The sequence below is a fragment of the Chelmon rostratus genome, chromosome 11, assembly GCF_017976325.1.
Source record: "Chelmon rostratus isolate fCheRos1 chromosome 11, fCheRos1.pri, whole genome shotgun sequence".
Taxonomy (NCBI): domain Eukaryota; kingdom Metazoa; phylum Chordata; class Actinopteri; order Chaetodontiformes; family Chaetodontidae; genus Chelmon; species Chelmon rostratus.
The window spans coordinates 14,436,753-14,462,359 of NC_055668.1; the positions used below are offsets into that span (position 1 = coordinate 14,436,753).

Sequence of the window (25,607 nt, forward strand, 5' to 3'; positions counted from 1 at the left end):
CACCAATCCACAGGAGATGGATCTGTCTGCACGGCACACGAAACAGGATACATCACGACTTTGCACGTGATGGACAGGTATACATTACACTTTCTGTACGTTTTTTGATTTTGATTCAGATCAACAGCTTTAATTTCTCATGATTACTAAATAAACATAAATAGATAGAAGAGATGCTTGTGGATGAAGATAAGAAAGCTAAACTGTCAAAATATTCATTCTTTAGAAAATGTCAAATGCTTTGAACAAACAGCTGTTGTGTTATTTTGCTTGTTTTAACATGTTATTGTATTAACAGCTACACATTCTACATGAATTGGAACTAATAGAAATCTGTGTGAAACATAACTTCTGTTATCTGCTTTTTAATCATACATATATATTTTTTACATAGAGTACAGCGACCAACTCTGTTGTGGACGGAGTAGACCGATTAAAATGATGCAGAATCTGCACCATTACGCTGGTCACTGTTTTACCCGTATTGTATACATTGCCATCTGCTATGCACTCCACAACCATCTGTTGCATTAGGAAAAGGAAAAAAAAACCTCCACTATTGACTCAATTAATAGGATAATCATGAAACCGAGGATGATGTAGATGGCGGCAGTGAATGATCTGATGAGATTATAGTTCTGTTTGGATGAAATGGTAGAAATCATGAAGTGAATGTGAGGACTGATGAAATAAACTGATGTATCTAAAATAAAGGATAATGACAAACAACAAACACCTCTTTCTTCCTTCATTTCTTCCTTCCTTCCTTCCTTCCTTCCTTTCTTTCACTCTTGCCACGTTATCTTTAATCAAAAACCACACTGATTAACTTCTTGTCTTTCTGGGACTTTTTGAATGGTATTTTGGGCGCTGAAGCTGTCTAATCTTCTTGTTTGATAATCTTATTTGCCACCCAGTGGTAGACTCTTGCAAACAAATGTTATATAATATTCACACAGTGGTCCATTTGACTGGGATCCTCTGTCTTTGATAGGTTCCTCTATGTCTTCAAGAGTTACTTTTTAAATCTTTTTGCATCTTTTTCTTTAATCTGGACAAAAAGTGGATGAATGCAACTCAAATGACCCACTGATCTTCTTCTTTGTAAACTTAGCGAATACAGAATGATTTGTACTATAAAAAGAAACAAAAAAAAAAATCCCTTTAGTACATTTTTGGGACTGAAAATCAACGCAGGATACAGATACAGAAAAATAAAATCAAGATACACAAACAGAACAATTGTATGGTGCCCACAGCATGTACACCATTAAAACATGTTGCACGCAAGAGGACTTACACACATGAATAAACCTTTTATGGTCCATTCTCATACTGAAATTAAACCTACTGTATAATCTGTATGGTACTGGTAGAATGTATTTAGTACAGTAGTATTGAGCATAAGCTCAGCGGCTGCATGAATTTTGCTTTCAGCAAACTGTAAGTTGCCACATGCACACAGACAATGAAAGCCACCAACATTCATTTTTATGAACGTCAGTGTATGATTTCAGATCGATGACCTCTGGCAGCTGATGCATTCCCCGCATGTACAGTCCGACCTTTCGGATTGGAAACCTAATGAATCCAAAGAATATTTAAAACCACATCAATGATTGTCATGCCCTTTGAGGGACAACATACATAACTTTCAGATGATGGCCACACGATTAAAGATCACCTGTCAGGTCACTTCTGTTTGTTGGTGGTCAAGACCGCAGCTTCTGCTTTAATTCTCATGGTCCCGGCAGATGGCAGGCCTAAAGATTAACCCACTGTGCTCTAATCTCTCCTCATCTTGTAATGCACAGAGCCTGTCTGTGGTCGTACAGGCTCCATCAGACATAAATGTAAAGCACAATTAGCACACATAATGTTGCTGCAAGCAGCCACAGAGTCGACTGGTGGGCATGTTGCGTGCAGCGCTGCGTGAGTTTGCAATGACCTGTCGTCATCTGTCGCAGTGAACCTGACCTTTGTTCAAAATGTTTAAAGCTTGAGCAAGTGTCAGTGCATGCATTCTATAATAAAAACCTGCCACTGAAGCTTATACGTGCAAGTGTCTACACAATGATCACTGTGTAAAAAAAAAAACATAGGGATAAAAGCTCACTGCTCATCTGTAGTCATCTTCTTAGTTTCTAATCCAGTGCCTTCAATCACAGCGGCACATGCTGACCTCTTTGTTCCTGTTGGGGACAGAGCCATTAGGCTGCCCATAGGGAAATTTCATGGAGATGCTTAGCACTTCAGCTTGCATGTGCATTTGATTTGGATTATTGTCATCAATGGGCAAGGCCAAACCTGCAGTCTAAACGGGCTCAGTGTATCCTGAAATATTTGCATCGGCATAAATCAGCCACTGACACTGTTGCACAATGTCTCAAATCGTGTTGACCAGATGGACCACTTCAGTCACGGTCTATGTTTAAAAGGATGTCACCCTTAAAGGGATTAGCATCCACATGAAAGCGAACAAAATTCAAGAAATCAAGAGCGGCAGGGACTGAAACATATATTTTGTCCTCTTGTCTACATCACGAGACAATCGGAAATAAAGATAATCTTTCTGAGATGAAAAAACACATGAAGGTAGCTCTGCTGCAACATCAACCAGCTCGACCTCTCGGGTCAGACAGCACCCGTCTGCTGACTGTTCCCAGAATTAAATCCAAACATGGTGAACCTGCTTTTATTAGCCACTGTGCTGTAAATATCTGGAACAAACTTCCAGGAGTTCCCAGACCCGCTTAAACATAGATTACTTTATCCTGTGTATGAAACAAATTGCATTTTCTCTGACTTTTGTGCAGGAAGTAATGATTTACAAATTTTAAGGAAGGAAAAAAAAGTATGCTTACATCCAGGCTACATCAAATCCAGGCTCTCACGTGGATGGCAGAAATAAGTACATTATAAAAATACAAATTAACAACAAGAAACAATTTTGTACCACATTTAGTCAATTAATTGATCAGAATAAAATAATATTTGCACTTAAATATATTTTGAAATATGTTCTTCAAATGAATGTGGCTTTATTATATGAGAAAATGTTTTCCCCAGCAACATTTGGGTTTTGCTGTGTATGATTACATTATGTGGCTGAAGTTTTTCCAGCACGTTTTTGGCCATTTATCAAGAGGCGATGTTGACGGAGGGAGCTGCAAGTAGAATTAGTTTGGCACCAGTCCTGCGCATGTCTGTGAAACGTGAGGGTCCGTAAAAATGTCAAACGAACATGTAGACTACCAAATAACGTTTGTCACTAAGACGTCAGGAACATTTTGGATTACAAGCATCCCAGCTATACCAAAAATACACCCATATCAAACAAATCACTATGTCAAGCTTTTATCAGTCATATGTCTGCATTCCCTGACAGATACATGGTTTCTCCACCTGTATAGTATTGCTAAAATTATTAGTTAAAATATTCATTTTTGGCTTTCCAAAATCAAAATACAGCCTTGATAATCCTTGTTTGCTTTTTGAACACATTCAAAAGAAATTCTGGTGCTTACTTTGAAAACTGAGATTCACCAGGTCAAAAATAGAAAGAGAGACTGTGAATAATTTGTAGCCTAAAGTTCTTGTGTTACTACAGGATCACTCTGTCTGTCAGAGCACCTGTTGTCAAGATACCCAATTCAGCTTTACCATTTTGGATTATTATTAATAATCTCTAGTGTGGTTTGCCAAGGGCAGAGGTTCGCTTTTAGTCCAGGTCCACTCTAAAACTAGGTCACCCCTTTAATCTCTCCATGCAGTATACTGTAGGTTAGCAGCCTTTTCATTCCATAAACCTCAGAGAGTGCTCGCGGGGTGAATACAGAGTCGTGAATCGTGTAAAATGCAAGATAAGACGCACTACTTCTGCAGGAATAATCATGGGCTGAGTTGACCACTATAACCTGTCTGCTGAGGTGACACCATAATTTCTGGACATGTTAGTCCTGTATGCTTACTATGATTTCAACAATACTTTCAGGCCTCAGCACTGGTTGTCACTGGAACTTCAGGATGTACCTTAGAAGAAATTAAAATGCTTGCTTGCAGCAAGCATTAAATCAGTACATGAAAACCATAAATACAAATAAAGTAAATAAAAGTAATGTTAAAATGCTTGTATGAAACAAAATCTAAGAACTGCTTTCCTAAAAGTTACTTAAAATGTACAAATAGAAACATAATCCCCTTCGTATTGTCCAGAATACCTTTTCCATTAAATGTGTATTAAAAGCAAGGAAAATAACAATGTATTTGGTAATAAATAAATAAATAAATAAATAAATAAGGTGCATGAAATGTGACATGATACTGATGTGCACCGTGTTGACCGCTGGTGCTGACACTGAGCCTGTTCTCTCAGGCAGGCAGTCACTGATTCGCCGGCACTCTGCATCCTTTTACACTGCTGCCTCCAGGTGGTGAAAGACTGGTGGTGAACAATAAATGCACAAACAAAATTAAACTCTATTGATTTTATTTTTCGTGTGCATTTCCATGAGTGCAGCGTGTTTGGAAAGTGCATTGTGGATAGTGTGTAGCAGCTTTCATCTTCATACTAGCAACGCTACTAATGCATGAAGTCTTAGAGTAGAGAATATTTGCACCTGTCTGTGGCAGTGTCCCAGTAAGGCATGGCAGTGAGACAGCATGCACAACAGCGGGATCCTGAAACTGAAGCAGCTAAATGGAATCCAGCCATTTTTCACGTTAATATTTACAGCTGTGCTCTTGCAACAAGGTCTGTAAGGTCTGACCCGAGGATGCCTATGTGTTAAAGCCCACAATACACATCCAAAGCAAAGATTACAGTGTATTTGTGTGTATTTGATTAGTTTGTTTTGCCTTTGAACAATCAGTTCAAGTGGCTTATTATAACATACATATGTATATAATTCTTCAGGCTATACAGGCTTACAAAGAACACTTTAACCAAGTAAAACATAAAGTTGTAGTCTTATTAATGCCTTATCTATCTAAATGTATCTATTTTATATTGTGTTATCTTCATTCCAACACAAATAGCCTCTATTAAAGGAGTTTTTCTAAAGATGAACGGACATTTATGCAGTTCGTGTTAAGATGTGTTGCTCTGAAGATGTTTAAGGATATCTGAAGCAAATTATGTGACTTCAATTTCCCTGCGTGGGATAAATAATCATTAGCACAGGAGAATAATTCCTAAATGCGCAGGGTAGCCTCTCAGGTTACAGCATCCACAACGTGCAATTAAATTCTTTTCCTTCAGCCTGCAGAGCAGCATGGACTCTATATTCTGGAGGCACTTCCTCAGACAAGGGGGGTCTTTATACAAAATTGCAGGGTATTTGGGGACCACGTGACCTCGCCTGCACAGGATGTCCCACGCAGGGAAAGCGGTGACGTGAATGAAGCGTCGCCACAGTCCGCTCGCTCGCGCACCGAAGTCCAGCACATGGGGGGAAAGTTGGAGACAAAGTTTAGAAGCGTTGATAGTTTAACACCAAACTCATTTTCAGGGGGTTTGGTGCTTTAGTGCGCCTGGTGTCGGGTCATTCCATAAAGACCCCTGTGACACGGCGTTTATTTTTATTTTTTTAAACTTAGGCTCATATTTAGTCCAAATAAAAACAAAAGCTCGCTCGCTCTCCGTAATGTTTCCGCACGTCGTCCGTGCCTCCGCGCCGCCTCTCATTCATCCGGCAGAGGAGAGGAGCCCGCGTCCTCGGACACAATGAAGCAGTGTGTCCTTGTCCGAGACAATGCAGCAAGATGCGACCAGGGGACGATACCGCTTCTCGCCACGTTCAGGGACGTTTTGCTCGATTGCAGAGAGAGACCAGCTAAAGGTTTGTAACAGCCGCTACCTGAACATCTCCTCATCTCGCGTATTGTGGCAGGAAATGACTCAAAGCTTTTTTTTTTTTTTTTTTTAAAAACCACAACAACAGCCCTGCAGATCCACCGGCGCAAACATCCTGCTGCCATGCGCGTAAAACCCTCTGCATGATGAATAATGATAAAACTCTGTTTCCACCTCTCTCAAACGATACAGGAGTGGTGGATATGCGTTTCCTCATATGATGCAGGTATAAATGATGATTGCGCGAGAATGGAAGCTACGTATGCAATGTAGTCAATCAATAAGTCTTTCTGTTACAGATGCGAGTTGCTCATATTTCCATATTTAATTTTGAGTATGTGAAAGCATCACGCCCGCGTCTCAGAGCATCAGAGATAAATAGCATTCAGAAGTGTTCATCAGTCTGTATTCATTTAGGTTCAGCGGTGGGGATGTTGGAAACGCTCCTGAATTGTATGCCCCCTCCCCCCTAAATGACTGCTATAGTATTAAATGGGCAACACACACACTCACATAGAGGGGGGTAGTTTCCTTTATTTCGAAATGGCAGTATGCCCAGAATAAATCAATCAATCACATAGAAAAAATAAATGGCACTTACACAAATCATAATGATTTTCAGTATTTGCCTATAAGAGTTAATTGTTTACACCAACACCCCTGGATGAACAGCAGCAAAGCCTTCAGCGGGAATTCAGCTCTCTGCGTCTCCGTGAGATGCTGCTTCAAGGCTTCGAAGGCAGCCATTAATGTAATTTGTAGTGAGATGATAAACAGAGTGATGCGTTTCTGCTTGAGCAGATAGTCAGATTTGCCAAACGCTCCAGTGACTCTTTAATATGTAAAAGTGCTCAGCTCAAGTGCTTCAGCCTGACAGTTTGACGGCTATGGCGTATTAAGCTCAGATAATTGGGTGATATTTACTTACAGAGCACACAATCACTCCACAACGGCTTGGAAACTGTGTCTTTTTCCCTTAATGATATGCTTTGCAGAAATTATTCACTCCCCTGACAAGTCCAAATGGTGTGTGTGTGTGTGTGTGTGTGTGTGTGTGTGTGTCCATGGTTTACATTTCTTTTTCAGGAACATGAAAAAAAGAGTCCATAGACAATTTCTTCAGAATCAAGAAATTTGCTGCACTGAATAATTTCAAATGAAATTCAGTGCGGCTCATTGGCTGTAAAGAGTAGTGTGTGCTGGTATGGCCACATAAATGTGGCTCGTCCTCTAACTGATTGCCTAAATAGCCTTAAACACAACACTCCCAAAGGATGGCAACGACACTGCTACAGCTAATGACGCAAGATTCGATAGCACCAAGCTCTGACTTGCCCCGTGCTGATAAACAATGAACGTCAGCATCAAAGATCACTTGACTGTCGACATGCTGAGGCACGCATTTTCCTGTAAGGTGGCAAAACTCAGCAACACACACTCGTTGAGTTTTGAAAGAGGCTTCATGTCAAAGAGACGGGGGTGTCGAGCGCCGCCCGTGTCCTCTGACTCAGGGCCATGTGGAAGTGTTTCACTGTGTTCGCTGGCTTTGAAAACCAGCCCTGTTTACATGAACCTCCTCTCTCTCTCTGTCCCTCATGCGTCTTCTTCTTCCTGGCCGACCCCTTGCCCTACCAAAAAGCAGCGCTGTCTTCCTCTGTGGTTTCTGAGAAATGAGGTAAGCGAGTTGACAAAAACCTGCTTGTTCGACAAACCGCTCGCACATTCCTCAGGTTTCAGATCAATGCAGCCGTGACTGTTGATATTGGAAAACACTGGCTGAATTTAGGTCTGTCTCTCAGAGCTAAGATGGGATTTCATGGTAGTGTTGGATGTACATTTGTCATCATCTTTACCATTGAAAGTGTTCTCAAGCCCAAACACAGTTTTTTACCAGCCTTATGACATTTGTTTAGTGTCATTATAAAGCAGGAAAAATGTTTTTTACTGTCTTCACTGAAGCACCTTTCTTATTGCAGAATGAAGCTTTAGCCTCTGCATGACAAGCTATGACCAGACCCTAGACGTCCAATTACAAAGCCAGGACTCAAGAATGAAGACCAAATATGCGATTGTCTTCATCTGCATCGTGGCCCTGGTCATCATCGAAAAGGAAAGCAACATCCTATCAAGGTAAAAGAATTAAAAATCCATCTGTAATTTGACTTTGCTGAAGAAAATTCGGTAAATCGTATACCACGTGCACTCGAGGCAGAGCTTTGCCTCGTGCATCCAGCATCACTGTCCATCTAAGCTTTCATCTTGGCTTTCTGATGAAAATGCATTAGGGGAGAAAACTGCTCAATATCCTTTTAAGACAACACAGAGACGATTTGAGAAGTAGCGCTCTGGTAATGCAAGTGTTCAGGGCCTTTTATCTTGCTTACTACTCATTATCTACTCTGCACATAGAGACTTAGTGGTCTGCAGATTGGATGGAAGTGTTTCTGAGTGGCTCGAGACTCGTCTAACTGGAAGACAGTCAGCAGGTGGTTAGCTTAGCTTAGCCTTAACACTGGAAACAAGGGGAAGCAGCTAGCTTGGCTCTGTTAATCCATAGAAACACGGAAATGTGAAAATGATGGACTATTTCTGAGATGTGAGCAGTGGATTTTATTACCTTTGGACAGATCCAGGCTAACTGTCCCACCTGTTTCCTGCCTTTATGCTAAGCCAAGCTATCCAACTGCTGGCTGTATCTTCGTATGTAACGCACAGACATAATAGTATTATTGACTTTCTCATCTAGCTCTCGCAAAGAAAGCAAATAACTGCATTTCCCAATATATCAGACTATTCCTTTTAAGTAATTTAGACCAAAGCTGTGATCCTGTGGATGTATCGTCAAACATACAGGAACTTAGATATTCATACTCCCTCATTTGTTGTTAACTGATATTTATTAATCAAGCCTCTGTGTCTCATCAGGGTCTCCGATAAGCTCATCCAGAGGCAGACCCCACCGCAGACCCCACAGACTCCACTGGATTACAGCAACACGACACAAAAAGGCTCCCTGATGGTGCTCAAAATGTTGCTCTCTAAACTCACAGGCACGACAGGGAATTACTCAAGTCTCTCTGAGGAGCAGGACGAGGATGAACTAGATGATTTCAGCACGTTCAGCTACAGCGGCGGCCGTAAGCACATACTACTCTTGGCCACCACACGAACGGGCTCCTCGTTTGTGGGGGAATTTTTCAACCAGCACGGGGAGAACATGTTCTACCTGTTTGAGCCTTTGTGGCACGTCGAGCGCATGCTGACCATGGCCACAGAGGCAAACAACGGCACGGTGCTGGCGGGCATCTACCGGGATGTTCTCCAGGGGCTCTTCCTGTGTGATTTCTCTCCTCTTGAGAAGTTCATCTCTCCCCCGCCTCAGGACCACGTCACCCCGGCTCTTTTCCGCAGAGAGTCGAGTTTATCGCTCTGTGAAGAACCCGTCTGCACTCCTGTGATCAAAGATGTCTTTGAGAGGTAAATTCTCTTGATATTCATTGAAAAAGGAGCTAAAATTGAGCTGCGATACAGTGGCTGCTGGCTCTGGCAGTATTTTTCTTTTAAAGATGATATCCTCAAAATAAAAGAAGTCACGCTGATAATTTAACAACACTACCTTCATGTTGTGGCTGTCAGTTTTAACTATATCAGCTTAGTTTCTGAGATGTCCATTATGTATTATTCTCATGAGCTGCAACCTACATTGCTGGTTGAAGAGCTGTAACACATTCAGAAGGCTTTGCCATTGCAATTGGGAACAAAACATTGCACCATATCATCTAACATCGACTCAGAAAGCTTCTGCAAAGTGCTTTTATGTACATTTAGTAGGCAATGTTTACCAAAACAACACATTTGAAGATGACACCTTAGTATTTAAGAAACTGTGATGGCTGTTTCTTACTGTTTCTTACTGAAATGGCCATTGAGAATTATACACCCTGTTTACACCTTGCATCAAAATGTGTCCTGTAGCCAGATTGTTTCCAGATATGATTCATTTATTTGTGACAGACTGCGACTGATGTCATCCAGAAGAGACACGCAGTTGCGCTCGGCCATACAGTTGGAGAAATGTGTAGTTGCGCTAGCCATTTGGTACATAGTAATGTCGGCCCATGCAGTTGTTATGTGTGGACTGAAAATGCACCTGCATTAATGTGGTCACAGTGTGTCCCTGACCACCTCTGGAGGTGGTTTGGCCGACTGGATCACAGTCTGTCCTCAATGCGTCTTGGGTGCATTTGCACCTGCATTTACATGTGGTCAAACTCTGATCACCCAAAGCGCATTTTAATGCAAGGTGTGAAGGGGGTCGTAGTTGACTTCACCGCTTCTGTTTTTATCTCACAGTCTTGTACCTTTAACCTAATTTCAAACAAAGGCATTTGCTCATATTTTGTTCTGATGATTCAGCCAAGAGTTTCAAGCCCATACAAGCTTTGGAAGTGCTGAACAGTGTAACTGTCCAACTCTTTCCACAGAAAGTGAACAAGTCATTACTTCAGAAGCTTCAGAGGCCGGAAATACGTCCTCCCACTCTGCAACTCTTTGAAAGATATATGTGATACAATAACTATACAAATCTTGTCTTAGGTATCACTGTAAGACTCGTCGCTGTGGGCCGCTGAACTTGACCCTTGCGTCTGAATCCTGCCTTTCCAAACAACATCATGCCATTAAGACTGTCCGTGTGCGCCAGCTGGAAACACTGCAGCCTTTGTTGGAGGATCCTCGCCTGGACGTGAGAGTGATCCAGCTGGTCCGAGATCCTCGGGCCATCTTAGCGTCCCGCATGGTGGCTTTCTCTTCCAAGTACCAGACGTGGAAGGCCTGGGCGCAGGACGGCCAGGTGCCTGAAGATGACGAGGAAGTGAAGAGGCTCAAAGGAAACTGCGATCACATTAGGATGTCTGCGGAGGTGGGACTGAGCCGACCTCGCTGGCTGAGGAACCGCTACATGTTGGTGCGTTATGAGGATATCGCCCGCTACCCCATGCAGAAGGCGGAGGAGATGTACAGGTTCACAGGGATACCGTTTAGTCCCCAAGCGAGGGAGTGGATTCTGAAGAACACCCAGACCACGCAGGAAGCTAGCGGGATTTACTCCACCCAGAAGAACTCGTCAGAGCAGGCAGAGAAATGGAGATTCAGCATTCCCTTTACGCTGGCTCAGGTAGTGCAGAGAGTGTGTGGACCCACCATGAAGCTGTTTGGGTACAGATTTGTGAATGATGAAAAGGCACTAATCAACAAGTCCATCAGCTTGCTTGAGGAGAAACTGTTTCAATAATGGAGATGTCGAAAATGTAGCTGTGAATCCGCAAAACCCTGCACGCGATGGACCGGAGCCGGGAGAAGCCATTATTGCACAGACCAAAACTAGTCAGCAAAGGTGCCATAAAGGACAAAATGTTTTAGTGGTGACAGTAAGATTTGGGCCATGCAGTAATGTTCATACTCACCAACCATGTGCCTCATTGTCCCCACGATGAGCCACTCGATAAAGAGAAGTATTTATTTGCATACTGGTGTGGCCTGATATTTAAGCTTTTGTCACACTCTGTATTTCATTTGAAATGAAATAAGCATAGATGTCAAGCCCAACTTGTAAGAGTTTATTGATAGCTGTTTAGATTTTCAGGGATAAACTACAGTGAAAGCAACGTGTGTTTTGTTTGTGGGCCTGTGTCTGAACGAGAGGATGTTTCTATTCATAAGGCTTTTGACGCTTGTGATTACTTCTGGCTAGTTCAACCTGGTTTGTAGTTTGATAGATCTGCACTAGACAAGACAACCGAGTCACTTTGGATTAGAACTGATGTGTTTTTATGGGGCTTTACAACATACATATCAGACTCAGGTAAAGTGAATGTGCATTTTGTCGTGTCTTCATGAAGACTGTCTATGTCTTCCCAAAAGCATGTGTGAAACTACAGAATGATCTTGGATGTATTTAACCAAATGCCATTTAAAGCAATTATCTTGTAATGTAATTCAGGAGTCGCTATGGTGTACCTTTAAAAAAAGATGCCAATTAAGATGGATCTAGAAATGAGTAGTCTAACGCTATGGAAGAATTATTACTTCAGATACCGAAACGTATCTTTGCAAGTGTTACCAGTAGCCATAATAGTAATGTATTACCCAGTGCTGCCTGCTCACCTCTAAGTAAGTTTTACAAAAGCAGCTTCTCTGTTAATTACCTGCAGCTCCTGTTAGCGGGCTCTGAATCTCAACTGACCCACTGATTTCTGACAAATGTGTTCTCGGACACACAAGCAAAATTCCCATGTGGGGAGTTGCTTTAATCACTTTCCATTCCAAGGAAATAAAATCACCAGAAATATTAAGACCTGAAAAAATACACCCTTTAAAGTTATTAGTTGTGAGACTGAGATTTGTGCACGTTGATGGTTTTGGTGACAACTAATACGAATTTGTAACTGTCGCTTTAAGCGAAAGCCAGGTGCTGCTGCGTTAACTGTCACTCTTGATGGTATATAAAGGTATCCGCTGTGACCAGTTCAATGGCAGCATTGTGTCCAGCTTGGCGGAGGCACCGCTGAAACTGCCGTGCTGCTAATGAAAAGGGATATGCATTAGAGGTGCATATAGTAGTGGGCTTATACTGACGTATAGTTTAGAGTATGAATATGAATGAATTACAACTGGCAGGCCTCGAGTGGCCCAGACTGACTACTTAAGTATTTAAGGAATACTGTGAAATAGCAAGTCTAGCTGAAAGAAAGGGTGTAGTCAGTTTATGCATATATCCAGAGTGGCAATAATCATCAGGAGCAATACAGTTTTATTCATCCGTCACAAAGATGTATGTTCGGCTGTAAAAAACTGGTGTTTCAAGCTTCCTAGATCTGATGCTATTGTCAACTTAAATTTAATGTTTTCACTGTTTTTTATGAGTTTTGGAGCGAGTCCAAGTCTCAGTTCCTCAGTTCCAAGTCAAAGTATAGTCACAGCTCTTCATCAGCTGATTACAAGTTTTGATTGTCTTTCTTCCACAGCTTTTACTACCAAAACCTGACACATTAATATTTTGCTTGTAAGGAATGAGTCAAGTCTTCAGGGAATCAAGTCTTTAGTCCTCTTTTTTTCTGATTTAAATCTTGAATACGGGTCTGCAGCACGAAGTTCATTTTGCTAAAATAAATGCAGCGCTTCTGTGTCACTTGCATATAGTAGGGTTCAAATAATTGAGCTCTCAAAATAATATGCCACATTCAGGTCAGGTCAGATTCTGCTGAGAGTGCTGTATTTAGCCACGTTTCGCCGAAACAATTAGTGCTTGGAACAAATTGAGCATACAGATAGACAGCGGAGAACTTGATTATGCTACAGGAGTGCTTATGAGAATTCCTTTCTGAGATTTTAATACTTCGTTGTGGTGTGAAAACTTGAGATGAATTCAAGCTGACAACAGCTGCGGCTCTCTGCGAAGAAGCACACTTCAGTGTTTTTAAGACATTTTTTTAAGACTGCCAGGTGTTTTCAGAGGAAAATCACTTTAAAGGACCAGTGTATAATATTTAGGGGCATCTATTGGTGGAATATGGCAGAAATGGGATGGGTAACATTTCATTTGTGTAGAATCAAAATAAGAGTCATTGTGTTTTCATCAAATGAGCTCTTTATATCTGCAGAAGGAGCAGGTTCCTTCCACTGTGTTGCATGACATGTTTCTACAGTAGCCCAGAAGGGACGAGGCGAGGGGTATTCGGTTGGTTGCAATCTGCAACCTCATTGCTAGACGCCCCTAAATCCTACACACTGGTCCTTTAAAGGACTGACTCTCATTGACGCTGTGGGTAACGGTTTCATAGGTTGTCAGTGCTGTCAGTGACTTGCTTTGTTTACCGTTAAAACTTTCCTTTTTCCATATTTGGTTATTCTTGTAGAGGAAACCAGGGGCCAAAGCACAGATTATGCTTAAACAACTAGAAATGTATCACACAGATGTAACCGTTGAAGTAATTAAAATCATTCTTTTGTTGTTAAATGGTGCTTTGAAGCTTTGATGCCATCAGTAGTTTATTTAATGTGTCTAATCTGTCAAATATAAAATGATCACCATGTTACAGTATCTGGAAATACACCGGTAGTGGTACTTCCTTAAGGTTTTCCAGCAGTGTGACACTGGAATGTGTAGAGGCTGAGGACGACATGGATAACATGGGGATTAATGCCGGATTGTTTACTCAGTTGCATTCAGTCCGGCTTCACATCCACATGCATGCTGTTGCCAGGGATCCTCAAAAGGCTGAGTGGGAATAAGCAGAGAGAAAAGGCAGAAACAGGGAGCCCATTCAAGTCTGCATTCTTCTGTCGGTTTCACGGCCCAGCTGATAGAAAGCACTTCGGAGCTCACAGCTGTTGGTCAAGCTGACTCTACCCCGGATCATTCTCCTGATGCTGATTATTCCCACAGCAGCATAGCAGATGCTCCCATCCTGCAAAAGAGGAAAAGTCTGGTTGATAAGCTACTGAAGAGTGAGGTCTGGTCCAGTTTCCAGAGTGTCATTTTAAACCACTGGCTGTGCTGTCGAGCAGTGAGTTTCATGACTAGGTCCCTGAGGTTCGTTTTTGAGTGCTTTACTAGCACGTGCACAAAGGTGCACATGCACACTTTGAACTGAAACTGATGGGATACATGACACTCACTTCTGTTGATTGCAAATGTGTAGGTGCATGAACAGTTTGTGGATGCAAGAACAGGGCACAACATGAAAGTGAGAGAGACACAGTAGCCCTATACTGGAGGAACTGCATCTCGATAAATAGCAGTGCACCAAAACATAAGAAGAAGACAGCGAGCTTATGGGAACAGCACACATTTCAAAAGAGTTTTGAAAGGCTTTGTGAATGTTTTGAGCTATCAGATGTTTAAACAGGAACATGTTTGTTGGGCCCTGAGGGTATGAATATTTTTGTGAAAAAGAACTGGTGACAGGAACTGAGCTTATCCCTCACATACAGTCGCATAATACAGATTCCAAGAAATAAAGTAAAATGTAAATAAAAACAGAATGCATTCATTTGCAAATCCGATTTAGATCTATATTGAATGACGTCTGTGAAGGCGCCATTAGTGCTGAACGTTACACGCAGGTTTTAGAGCAACACGCTCCAGATGACAAGTTTTTCAGGGACGTCTCTGCTTATTCCAGCAAGACATTCTGCAGTCGCAGTAAAAGAGTGAAGGCACTACACTGACCGCCATGCAGCCCAGACCTGTCTCCTACTGAAGATGTGTGCCGTATTATGAAGCGCAAAGTACGACAGCAGAGACCCTGGACCGTTGAGCAACTGAAGTGACATGTCAACCAAGAATGGGAAAGAATTTCACTTTCTGAACTTCCATAATTAGTGTCCTCAGCCCCCAAAAGCTTACTGAGTGCTGTTGAAAGAAAACGTGAAAAGTTAATCAGTTTGAACATTCAGCATCTTGTGTTTGTTCTGTATTCAGCTGAATATAATATAATTGCCCTCTATTGGATTCATGTCTTACACAGTGTCCCATTTTTTGATTAAGCCATTTTGCCTCAGTAGAGTCCAAGGAATTGAGCTTTCAAAATAATATGCCAATAACATATTCATGTCTGATAAAGTATGAGAAAAAAAATCATGAACTCACCGCCCACTAGGCTTAAAGAATTGTGTTTGTATGTTTATATGATTTTAGTGAGGTGTTGACTCAGTGGAAGATGCCAGAGGAAAAAGAGCAGCACACACACCTTTTAATTTGAGTGTTTTTGGACAGGTGATTCAAATCAAGTGAGCATAGAAATAGAGCCTATAGAGAGGTCTCCAACATCCATGTATGGTAGGGGCCAGCAAAAACAAAAGAACATCACATAGTGAAAATTAAGATGATTACAGAGTAAAGTAAATTTAAAGTACATTTTAGTTAAGTACATTTATACTAATGGAATACATTTGTGAGCAAGTGTAAAAACCTTGATGCAAACTTAAAGTAAGCCGGTACAAAGTGGCTACTTTAGATTTTAACTCTCACACAGACTAATGTAAAATAATGTACAATAATATGTATACTCTATTATCACACAGTTTGGAAGTATATCTTAGTCATAAACACTGACACATACTCTTCTCTCCCTAATAGTCCGCTCGGACTCAGTTCCTCTAGTTGAATCCTTATAATGTTTATCTGCTCTGGTACCAGATGGCAGTTACAGATGTAGTGATCTGCTCAGTGCAATCACACATACAGATGCGATTGCTTCAAACATCCTCTGTCTGGACATAAAATCCCCAGTTGAGGAATCGCTTCCTGTTTGTCGAAGCTGAAACCTTTTGGATAACATGAAACTGTGATAATGAAAGACAGCTGGAGTGAAGATGTACACCACAGTGGATCTGGTTTAGGAACCAGTTAGGTTCTCTTGATTTTTGTAGCGTCTGGTCTTTGCAAACACGCAGAACATTGAAAACATGTGCACAGTAACCTGCCTGTTCACCTGCAGCCCCTCACATAGATGACTGGCTCAATTTAGTCATAACTTGGCGTTGTACAATTTGGCTCTGCTTGCTCTAAGGGTGACACTGGTTTAGACTGTCATACCATTAAGCTACAGTACCAACAGATGCACACAGTGGGCTTGTATGCACACACTGATTGAATGACTCCACTTGTGCTGTGTAAGGGAAGGGAGCGAGCTAGGGAAACAGGAAACCCAACCCCCTCCCCCGCCCTTATCGACCTTTTCTGGCTCCCATCCATGTTCCTCCTCTCTTAAACATCCCCTATCCCAGCCCAGCCTTCTCTCACTACGTGATTTGGACAGTTGGCTGCTTCTGGAAAGATATACAGAGGTTTCTTGACTGGCATCAACCTGTAATTGAATGTTTTTGTCCTTTTAATTTTGCGTGTGTGTCTGATCTGTGTCATTTTTCTTTTGGGATCATGACATTCACGTTCTATCTTAAGCTATCCAGTGTCACACAATCACTTTGCTACACCAGCCCAGCTCTCCACCCTTCAAGCAAACATATACACACAAACACAGACACACACACACACACTCACTGGACCCCTACCTTTCTCTAAGCACACTCCATCTCTTCTTACTGGCTGCCCCTCGCTGGAAGGTAAATAAATCCTGTGGTTGGGGTGGAACACTGAGTGCCCTCATATGCCTCTGGAGTTGCTCTGCCTGAAAGAGGCCTTGTGTTTGCCTCGGTAAGGTGGCTCCACTCAGCCATACGCTGGCCATGCACAGATAGGCTGCCGTGTGGAACACCCAAAAAAGGAATCAGCTCAGTAATACAAAAAAATTTAATTGCATTAAAACATAGTTCTGTTGTAGCAGTGACAATTTCAGGATATATAATGTTAATGTTATGTTAATGCTAATATTAAAAGCAAGAATATAACTGTATGGTGCCTTGCTGTGATATGCAGCATTTATCTCCTCTGTGTCCTGCAGAGGGCAGTAGACCCCACAGGATCATCAGGCATCAACTCTCTCTTGTATGTGTGCTTTGTGTGTGTCTGAGCTGTGTGTGTGTGAGTGTGTGTGTGTGTACAGAAAACACATGACTGTGTACATTATGTGTGCATGTGCACACGGGCGTGCAGAGATGCATATATGTATGCCCTATATGCATGTGGGCATATGTGCATTTGCATGTGTGTGGGGCCTCTCTCAGGTGATTGCTCACATGTGCAAGAGTAATTGTTGTGCCGTTTTATCTTCCTCATTACAGGAAGTTTTCCTGCAGCTCAAGACAAAACAGAAAATGACTCCTGCTTATGCCTGCTCCTCTTCACTCCATTGTTTGTCTGCCTGCTCCCTTCACCGCGTCCTTCAACGAAAGTATGAAAGATGTCCACATCAAAGAGGGTGCAGGCCAGCACTAATCCGCAAATAATGACAGGCAGGCAGGGTTGGACTTAACACACATGTCGCCTTACTAATCTTGGATGGTATAGAGCAATCCCTCCTGAGGAGCAATGTAACACCTGCACTACAGTTAAAGACAAATTAGACTCATCTTGGGATGAAATGGGTGAAAGAGGGTCTAGGACATCTTAATGTTTAACATCTTATGCTTATGATGAGGAGAAAGACTGTGAAGTAGAGGCAGAAATTTTAACCAGAGAGAACATTGATATGATAGATGAGTTTTCTTCTATCAGCTGGTTCTGACCAGAGAAGTGGACACCCTCTAGTGGGGAAACGCTAACTGTCTGTACACCGATATTAAAAGCTGCACATAAATGGGAAAATACAGTATTTTTGAGACAATGGCTAGAATCAAGATACATACACACACACGCACACACACACACACACACACACACACACACACACACACACACACACACAAACAAACAAAAACATAGTCGTGTTTCCATCATTTTTGGGGACATTACATAGACTTACATTTATTTCCTGGAGACTAACCCTAACCATAACCATAACCACTACTTGCCTAACCCTAACTTTAATTCAAGGCTTCATTCTAAAATGCAATGATTTACATTATGTGGACTTGGGTTTTGTCCCCATAAGTCCCCACAATGTGACCTTGTAAACAGATTTATGTTCCCACAATATGAGTAATGCATGGCCACACAAGCACACGCTGTTGTGTTTCCATTTTCCACTTTTGGGAACATTACCTAGACTTACATTAATTTCCTGGAGACTAAACCCAAACCATAACCACGACCACTACTTGCCAAACCCTAACCTTAAGTTTTCACCCTAAACATTTTATGATTTATGTTATGGGGAGTTGTGTTTTTTTCCCCATAAGGAGACGAGTCCCCACAATGTGACTGTGCAAACAGATTTATGTCCTCACAACATGAGTAATACACACACACACACACACACACACACACACACACACACACACACACACACACACACACACCCCTCCCTCAGGTGGGCAGCCCTTGAGGGAAAATTCTTCCAGACTCACCTGTACCATTGTTTCCTCTGCTCTTCCTGTGTGAGGAGCCTGTGTTGTTTGAATACAATGGGGGGTCAGAGGAATCACAGCAGCTGTCAGACAGACACTCCATCATTGTGACAGAGGGTGGAGTGACAACAAACGGCACAAACACTCACAACCAACTGGTCCCATTTTTGCATTTACTCACTGCTTTTATGCAGGTGCTATCACACAGCAAATTGTGTGCGGGTCTTGTTATTCAGAGTAAATGTCCTGGAAATTGTGCATTTGTTCTCTTATCCTTTATTCCATTTCAACATATAATGTTGTATTTATTTATTTTTCTCTCTTTTTCCTTTCTTAATCTTAGATGCACTAAACCTGTAATAATAAGACTAAACAATAAGTGGTTTAGAAGTTGCACTCACTCATTAAATGACTATGACAACTAAGATTTCCTTCCTTTTTTGTTAAACTTGAAATATAAAGAGCTATCAAGTTTAAGTCCATTTTGAACAAGCCCATAAAAGCACGAAGACAAAAACAAACATCTGAGCTGTATGAGTGCAATAGAAAAACTTTGATTCAGTAGTATGTTCAAATACAGTGCAAATAAAGATAAAAAAAATTCTAAATATTCTTATAAATACTAAATAGTTATACACATATACAAAACAGCGGTAAAATAATGTAACCTGATGTTATGTGACTTTAGTTAAATTTAAAGTAAAAATCATCCTAAAAATAGTTTATTTTAACACATATCTTGAACTGATTTGAGACATTCGATATCTGTCATGAACATATTAAACATAATAGAAAAGTTCAGCCATGTTTAGGCTTGTTTTCTGTGTCCATGCAGAATTAATTTGCACTGAATTTTGGGTTAGCATGAGTTCCTGTGTACGATAAACTGTATTTCTTTTCAATTTATAGTCTATCAACGGTGAGCAGACAATCAGCATTGTAATCCAACATCTAAAAGACTGCAAAGAACATGTAACTGATATTGAAAAACTGATAGCAGCTGCAGCATCCTTAACAGAAATTGATATCATATGATATTGTGCCATCCACTAAGTAATACTAAGCCCTCCTATTCACTCCCTAATCTCCCAGTGAACTTCACAGCAGCAGCCAGGTTAGGTTAGACTGACATGAAACAAAAGGTAGCAGTGTGCAGCTGAATGTCTTCCAGACACCGAGCCCCATAGGAAAGGTCTATCTGAAGTGCCAGAGTTGGGGATTAAAACTCACTCTGGGAATGTCAGCTTTGTCAGACAATACAATCCCATCACTGCTGCCACTGCCGGCTTCATTAAAACGTTATCATGCTCCCCCCAAAACGGTGGCTTTTCTCCAGCTGTTGCAGTCTTATCTTGACATGATGTGGGAAATGATTATTATGTTTCACGCTTAGCAATCAAATTTCTTTCTGTGGTATTGACACTTTGTGATCTTTCTCAATTGGCACTGCAGTGGAATACAAGGAAGTAGCAATAGCATCGCGTCACTTTTTCCTCATGCAATGCCAGCGCTCTTGAGTACACCTCTGTCCTGAGTGATGGGTGTACCCCATCAAGGTCAGCCCACAGCGAGCCCCCCACACAAAACTCTATAGACATCACTGTTACCTTATACTATGTCGTCTCCTCTGCACCCCGCTGTCAATCAGTCTTCTGGTCCAACATTCTCAAGTTGCATGAGCTATGATTAGCAATTTCTACCATTATGTATCCTGCCTGCATAATTCATGCCCTCCGTTCTTTTTGACTGTCCCCTGGAGAGAACACGAGAGGGGAATCCCACCCTGCTCCAACAAAACCCAGAGGACTTGTTTTGGGGGCGGGAGAGAGAAAATAATGTTGCATTTTTAATCATCCAAACACTGGATGATTTATAATTGATGAGGGGATGAACGTAGGTGCAGGTTTGCCCCTCCACCAACAAGGAAGTGAAATGGCGTGGAAAGTGTTGGGTCATTAGGCCGTCGGGGATCGGGTGCTCTCCTGATCCAGGGACCGAGTATGACAAAGCAGCAGAGAGGAGATCCCATACACTGACCAAAGTGGAGCAAGCGTTTTCCCTTCCCTCAGTTGAGTCCGCTATTGTCCGGCTGTGTTATTCTGCTGAGAGACGGCGAGGTTTGTCATCGGAGAAGCCTGCTATGGATCACTGACGGATTAGCTAACATGACAGTTTGTTTTGTTAAAATAAAAAAGTGGGATTGGCTTGAGGGAAATGCCCTGCCTGGAAGAGTTCCTCTCTTTGGATGATTATTTATCAAACATCGCTTTCCTTGTCAGCATCTATGTGCGACTAAAATGAACATTATTTGGGTGGCAAACTGCAAATAAAAAGCTGACAAAGAAATCTTAAATTGTTCCCGTCTTTGAGGGCACAGGCTTACAGGGAGGCAGTTTAGAAACGGTCATGTTTTCCTCCAAGTAATTCTTAATCGCTGTGTTTTCATCTCCAGGCAGGACAGTAATGACCGATTCTGAGTGACTGACCATGGGAATGGGCACAGCTTAAATCCCCTTCATCCCTGTGTGTGCTTGATTCTCACTTCTCACACACACACACACACACATGCACACACACTCAGGGTTACAGAGTTGAGTCTGCTTTATGGTGTAGCTACCCTTTGATTCACCGCTCAATGAAACTTGTGACTGTTTTAATTAAGGGGAAAATACACTGACAGTGTAGCACACGGAAATCCGCCGCCATGCACATAAAGGGCGCTAATGCTTTTCTTCCTGTCGACGCAAGGCTGGCCCCCTTTTGTCACACTGACCATTCACTTCTCATTCATTTTCTTTTCCTCCCTTTCTTCGGTTCTTAAGTATGGCGTCGCATGAGGTCTGCGGCTAATGACAGGAAAAACATATTCAGGGTCCAGCCAGGTGAGAGAGCTTCATGTGACCAGTTGGGATTGACGTTTTGTGAAAACATGCACGCATTTCTTACTTTGTTTTCTGCTCTGTTTGTGACAGAACTGCCACAGGGGATTCTTTATGGTGGCCAGAACGATCAACAGGGGATGCCTCACCCACTTCTGTTGTTTGGTGTGCCTGAGGGCACGAGGAGTTCATCTCCGTTATCCAGCAGGAAATAAACCACAACTAATTGCCTGTTTTTCTAATTCCTTACAAGGAGAATTTCATACCTCCTCACACTGGTCAGTTATGGGTCAGTTTGTGCACTGCAGTATTTAAACTTTTCACTCTTTGCGCAGTACAGCTAAGTAATGAAAAAGAATTGTACTCTTTGGCCATCAACTAGCATCCGAAACAGCTGACAGCTGTCTGCGGGTTCCCATGTTAGTCACAGAGGTACAGTTCTCTGTCGTTGTGGTATTTTGACAGATGTTTCGCCGAGGTTTGTGTATGCTGGTGTGTGACAAGTCCTCTCTTCCTCTGGGGATCAATGTCTGTCCTGTTCACTTGCCGATCTGATGTTTATCTGCTGGTGATCAATCACACTGTTGACAGCATGAGGGTTAGTGTTACCATCCCCACTGCCTCTGAGTGGGCGTCTGTAGATTGAATACAAAGGACAGGTGATAACTAATAAGAAGCATGTATTAATTAAATATGTCTATATCTAGTACATTATATTGTATATTGTATATTGTAAATATTGTGCTGTATATGCATGAATGTGGCAAATATTTGCCCACAAACCTTCAACCAGCTAATATCTAAAAATCTCCTTTATTATCATATTTGACCAAATAGGTGAGTTAGTTAATTATTTTGCCTTTATGAATAAATTATACATGAAGTATTGATTTTAAGCCCTTTGCGATAGAAATAATCGTTTATTTTAAGTTTATTGCTAAATACATAAAGTCTATGCAAGAGTTCAGAGAGAGCTGAGAGCCATGAAGACTTCAGTGTTTAGAAAACAGATGGGACTCTACCGCAACTTGAAAAAGAGAAAAGCCATTCAATACTGTACAGGCCAAGTTTCTGGTACCCTCAGCCCAAAATAAAGCTCCTGCAGCCTCTCCACTCAAATGATTGATGATGACTCCCTACTCACAGCAAATGGGCCCAAGTCGGGATTTTCATCCTTAATGCAGGTGTCAGTAATCCTCCTTTGCCTCTTCAAGTGATGTTTTTAGCCTGAGGAAATGCTTGACCAGATTCCTCCCTTACACTGCGTAGAAACAGTGTAATCTCTCAATCCTTGACACAGCAAATAAACACTGCACAGAAAAGAGAGCCCCGGCAACTTTATCTCTTACTTCCTTCCACATTGTCTCGTTGACAAGTTTCAGGGGAACCTCACCGAGGAGAGAAAAGAGGAGACATATTTCTTAGGTAACAAGCCCAAAGGGCCTGTGGCTGGGGATTGAAGGTTAAGTGCATGTACTAATACTCACAAAAAGGAACTTAACACCTTAGGATATAATGACATTGCATACACTTCCTCTTGGCCTTCCATTTGGTTGCCATCTCTTCCTGAAAAGAGGAAAAGTGCCAGGTTATCCTGTTACACAAGATGGGAAGACAATTGGGAAGATAAGATTCTGAAATAAGAAAATATGAATAAGTTTCTTGATAACTCAATGTATAAACATAGTGATAATACATTTTATTGTTATTTACTTTATTAATGTAATAAGGTAAGCCATCCTGACGAGAAACTTATTTTGGGTGTCTTTGCATGTCACTCACATTGCTGTAGCCACAGAGCCTAATTGGAGGTTAATGTCTTTTGACCTCTCTCATAAATTATTCCTTGAGATACCTGAACTCCCACTCCTCCAGTTGCCCACCCCTCATCTTAATTGGACAGGACACCTTTGTCCCAGGAGATGACCATGGCTTCAAATGTGTGGATCCACACCTGTTCTTTGGGACTTATTTGGCAGCAGACATCTGAGATCATCTCAAATCAGATTTAGAAAAAAAAGAAGTATGGACCATCTCCACCTCTGCAGTCTCCAGGCACTCCATGCAGCTTTTAAGCAGTAGGAACAGTAAGGGGACAGGGTGCAGCCCTTCATCTCTGGCAAAAAGCTCTTCCATGACCCTCAGAATTTGCGTTGTTTCGCTTGAAACTGAGCTTCAATAAATGTTTGCTTCCCCTTCTAAAGCTTCTTGGTTATTCGGCCTCCAGGAAGGCTGAACAGCTACTCTAACACCGTCTCTACCAGTTAATTCAAGGGTTATTTTACATCAGTCCATACCAGAATAATATCACCTGTTTTCATGCCTTCTGCTTGGACAATGATGGTGCAGAAATGCAGCTACAATGCACAGCTTGAGTTTAGATCTAGAAGGCAACTCTATTGCCCTCGAGGTTAGTTGTTACCAAAATGACCTGCTTGGTAGGACTATGTGGTCAGTCAACTCTGGCAATCTACACTAGATAAACGACAACTATAGCAACAACCAGTCAAGGGTATAAACCTCTCATGCCAGACAACTAGAGAGACCAGCCAGTCAAAGAGTTTGAACACAGTTGATTAAATATGTTAAAAGTGATCATCCACTCAGGAGAGTTTATGTCATGAATGTTTACAGCGTCTGTCATATGTCGGCCTCAGCTCTGACGATGGCTCGGTCCTGTGCAGCTTCTAAACACCTCGTCTCCACTGCAACTTTGAGATGGATCCACAACAATCCCCCTTTAATAAATATTCGTCTCATTTTAAATGTGGCACCATACTGTAACTCTAATTGAAATTGCATGTGTGCTGCTGAAAAATTCTTAGGTAACTTATTAAAGTTTGAAAAACAAATTTCCAAACTTTGTAATTATGACATTAAGAGGAAAAATGTTAGAGTTTCAAAATATTTCCTGTTAATTATGATTTAATTCTTGTAAAAGGAGATTATTTCACCATTAGCTCAAATTGTGTTATTTTATTCATTGTGTTCCTGATTCATTTTATTAATGGGAGGTTATTAATTCTACATTTGAAATGTTATTAACAATTCATTTCATGGTAAGCACAAACACAATTCAAATGATTTTATAAAGTGACAAAGGGGGAAATATAAAATCTCTTTGTGATGCCCAGGGGGCAGTATTGGCTGTACAAAATCCATCTTCACCTGCATTATTGCATATTAACCTTTGTAGTTGTACAGGTACAATACTTACGTATTTTCTCAAGCGTCATAAAAAGCAGTTGTTCAGCTTGGTGTTGTCTAAAATACAAACGTAACAAGCCTGAGGAGGTTTTGCTTTGGCCTTTTTATGTACAACTTGTAAACAAGACTGTTTACTTCTGCTGCTAAGAAAGCAGATTGGGATTCAACAGACAAGGCATAAAGCAGGTTTGATAGAGACACAACAGATCCTGAGGCCCAGGATCAGCAGCGCTAATGGGATTAGACCTGCCACGCACACACCAAACACCAGCCTCTGAGCCCAGAAAAGCCCAAGACATTACACAACAACTTTCACTCCAAGTCACAATAATCTGTCACCATGACTAAATGAAAACTAGTGAGTATTTAATACAATCTAATACTAAACAGTAATAAAAAAGGATGTTATTATTCATAGAATAAAGTCTTCCCTGCATGTCAAATTCTCCTCTTTCCTTCCACCTCTAAGGGGCAGCAGAGGCCTGCATTTACCAGAGGCAGGTCGTCTTTGAGCAGTGACCGTCAGCTGGGACCCTCTCATCTCAAGACCAAGAAAACAGCAGCAAGGAACAAAGGACCAAAGTTCAGCAGACACACCGACCAAAAATCAAAGCACGCCTGTATTACCTGTTTTAGTAACGACATGTTTTTGGGTTTTTTTGTCTTTATCTATATACTGTTGGTAATATTTTTTGTTG

At 41.6% G+C, this 25,607-nt stretch overlaps 1 protein-coding gene across 2 annotated transcripts; it reads left to right on the top strand.

Annotated features, from left to right (window-relative positions):
* The first annotated feature begins 5,456 nt into the window (after nt 1-5,456).
* chst3a (carbohydrate (chondroitin 6) sulfotransferase 3a) lies at nt 5,457-14,858 on the top strand. Of its 2 annotated transcripts, none has more exons than XM_041947399.1 (5): nt 5,457-5,840; nt 7,494-7,529; nt 7,831-7,984; nt 8,780-9,331; nt 10,451-14,858. In XM_041947399.1, exons 3-5 carry the CDS (start codon nt 7,851-7,853, stop codon nt 11,145-11,147), a joined length of 1,383 nt encoding a protein of 460 aa, XP_041803333.1. In that variant the 5' UTR covers nt 5,457-5,840; nt 7,494-7,529; nt 7,831-7,850; the 3' UTR covers nt 11,148-14,858. The 2 variants fall into 2 exon arrangements, with proteins under 2 accessions (XP_041803333.1, XP_041803332.1); XM_041947398.1 differs by having other exon boundaries at nt 7,497-7,529.
* The last annotated feature ends 10,749 nt before the right edge of the window (nt 14,859-25,607 follow it).

What these genes read in the sequence shown, in the direction of transcription:
- chst3a (XM_041947399.1), top strand. Translation starts at nt 7,851, where the DNA reads ATGACAAGCTATGACCAGACCCTAGACGTCCAATTACAAAGCCAGGAC. An exon ending in GAAAGCAACATCCTATCAAG is followed by an intron (nt 7,985 to 8,779) that starts GTAAAAGAATTA and finishes GTGTCTCATCAG; the next exon opens with GGTCTCCGATAAGCTCATCC. An exon ending in ATCAAAGATGTCTTTGAGAG is followed by an intron (nt 9,332 to 10,450) that starts GTAAATTCTCTT and finishes ATCTTGTCTTAG; the next exon opens with GTATCACTGTAAGACTCGTC.